The sequence below is a fragment of the Meleagris gallopavo genome, unplaced genomic scaffold, assembly GCF_000146605.3.
Source record: "Meleagris gallopavo isolate NT-WF06-2002-E0010 breed Aviagen turkey brand Nicholas breeding stock unplaced genomic scaffold, Turkey_5.1 ChrUn_random_7180001923968, whole genome shotgun sequence".
Taxonomy (NCBI): Eukaryota; Metazoa; Chordata; class Aves; order Galliformes; family Phasianidae; genus Meleagris; species Meleagris gallopavo.
The window spans coordinates 1-438 of record NW_011186485.1 but is presented as its reverse complement, the minus strand read 5'-3'; the positions used below and the strand labels follow the sequence as shown (position 1 = coordinate 438).

The 438-nt window shown below is 74.2% G+C and overlaps 1 protein-coding gene across 1 annotated transcript; it reads left to right on the top strand.

Annotated features, from left to right (window-relative positions):
• Positions 1–5: 5 nt before the first annotated feature.
• Positions 6–432, top strand: LENG9 (leukocyte receptor cluster member 9; the record flags this gene model as incomplete). Its single annotated transcript, XM_019611415.1, has 1 exon — positions 6–432. A coding segment is annotated over one exon (294 nt), but the record flags the coding sequence as incomplete, so codon positions are not given.
• Between the last annotated feature and the right edge of the window lie 6 nt (positions 433–438).

Here is a 438-nt window from a genome sequence, read left to right as displayed (position 1 = left end):
CCGTCCTCAGCCGCCTCCGCTGGGACCCGCGAGCGGACCCCGCGGCCGCCACCGTGGAGTACCGCGACCGCTTCGTGGGCGTCGTGGAGCGGCCGCTGCTGGAGTTCTTCACGGGGCCGCTGTGCGACGCGGGGCCCGCGGACCTGGCGGTGCCCGAACACCGCATCGTGCGCATCCGCTACCGCGGGCGGTGCGTGTGGGACCGGGAGAAGCGCATCGATCGCGTGTTCGGGTCGGGGGGGGGAGTGGGGACCGGGCGGGAGGTGCTGGAGGAGCCGGGGGAGGGTTGGGCGGACTGAGGGAGGGGGACCAACCCCCGAAGTGCCGTCGGGGGTCCTTCTGTACCCCGGAGGCGACGCTGAGGTCCCCTCTGCGCTGGGGACGTGGGGATGCGGACACCTGGAGCCCTTGGCTGCTCTGACGTGGGCACAGGGGTCC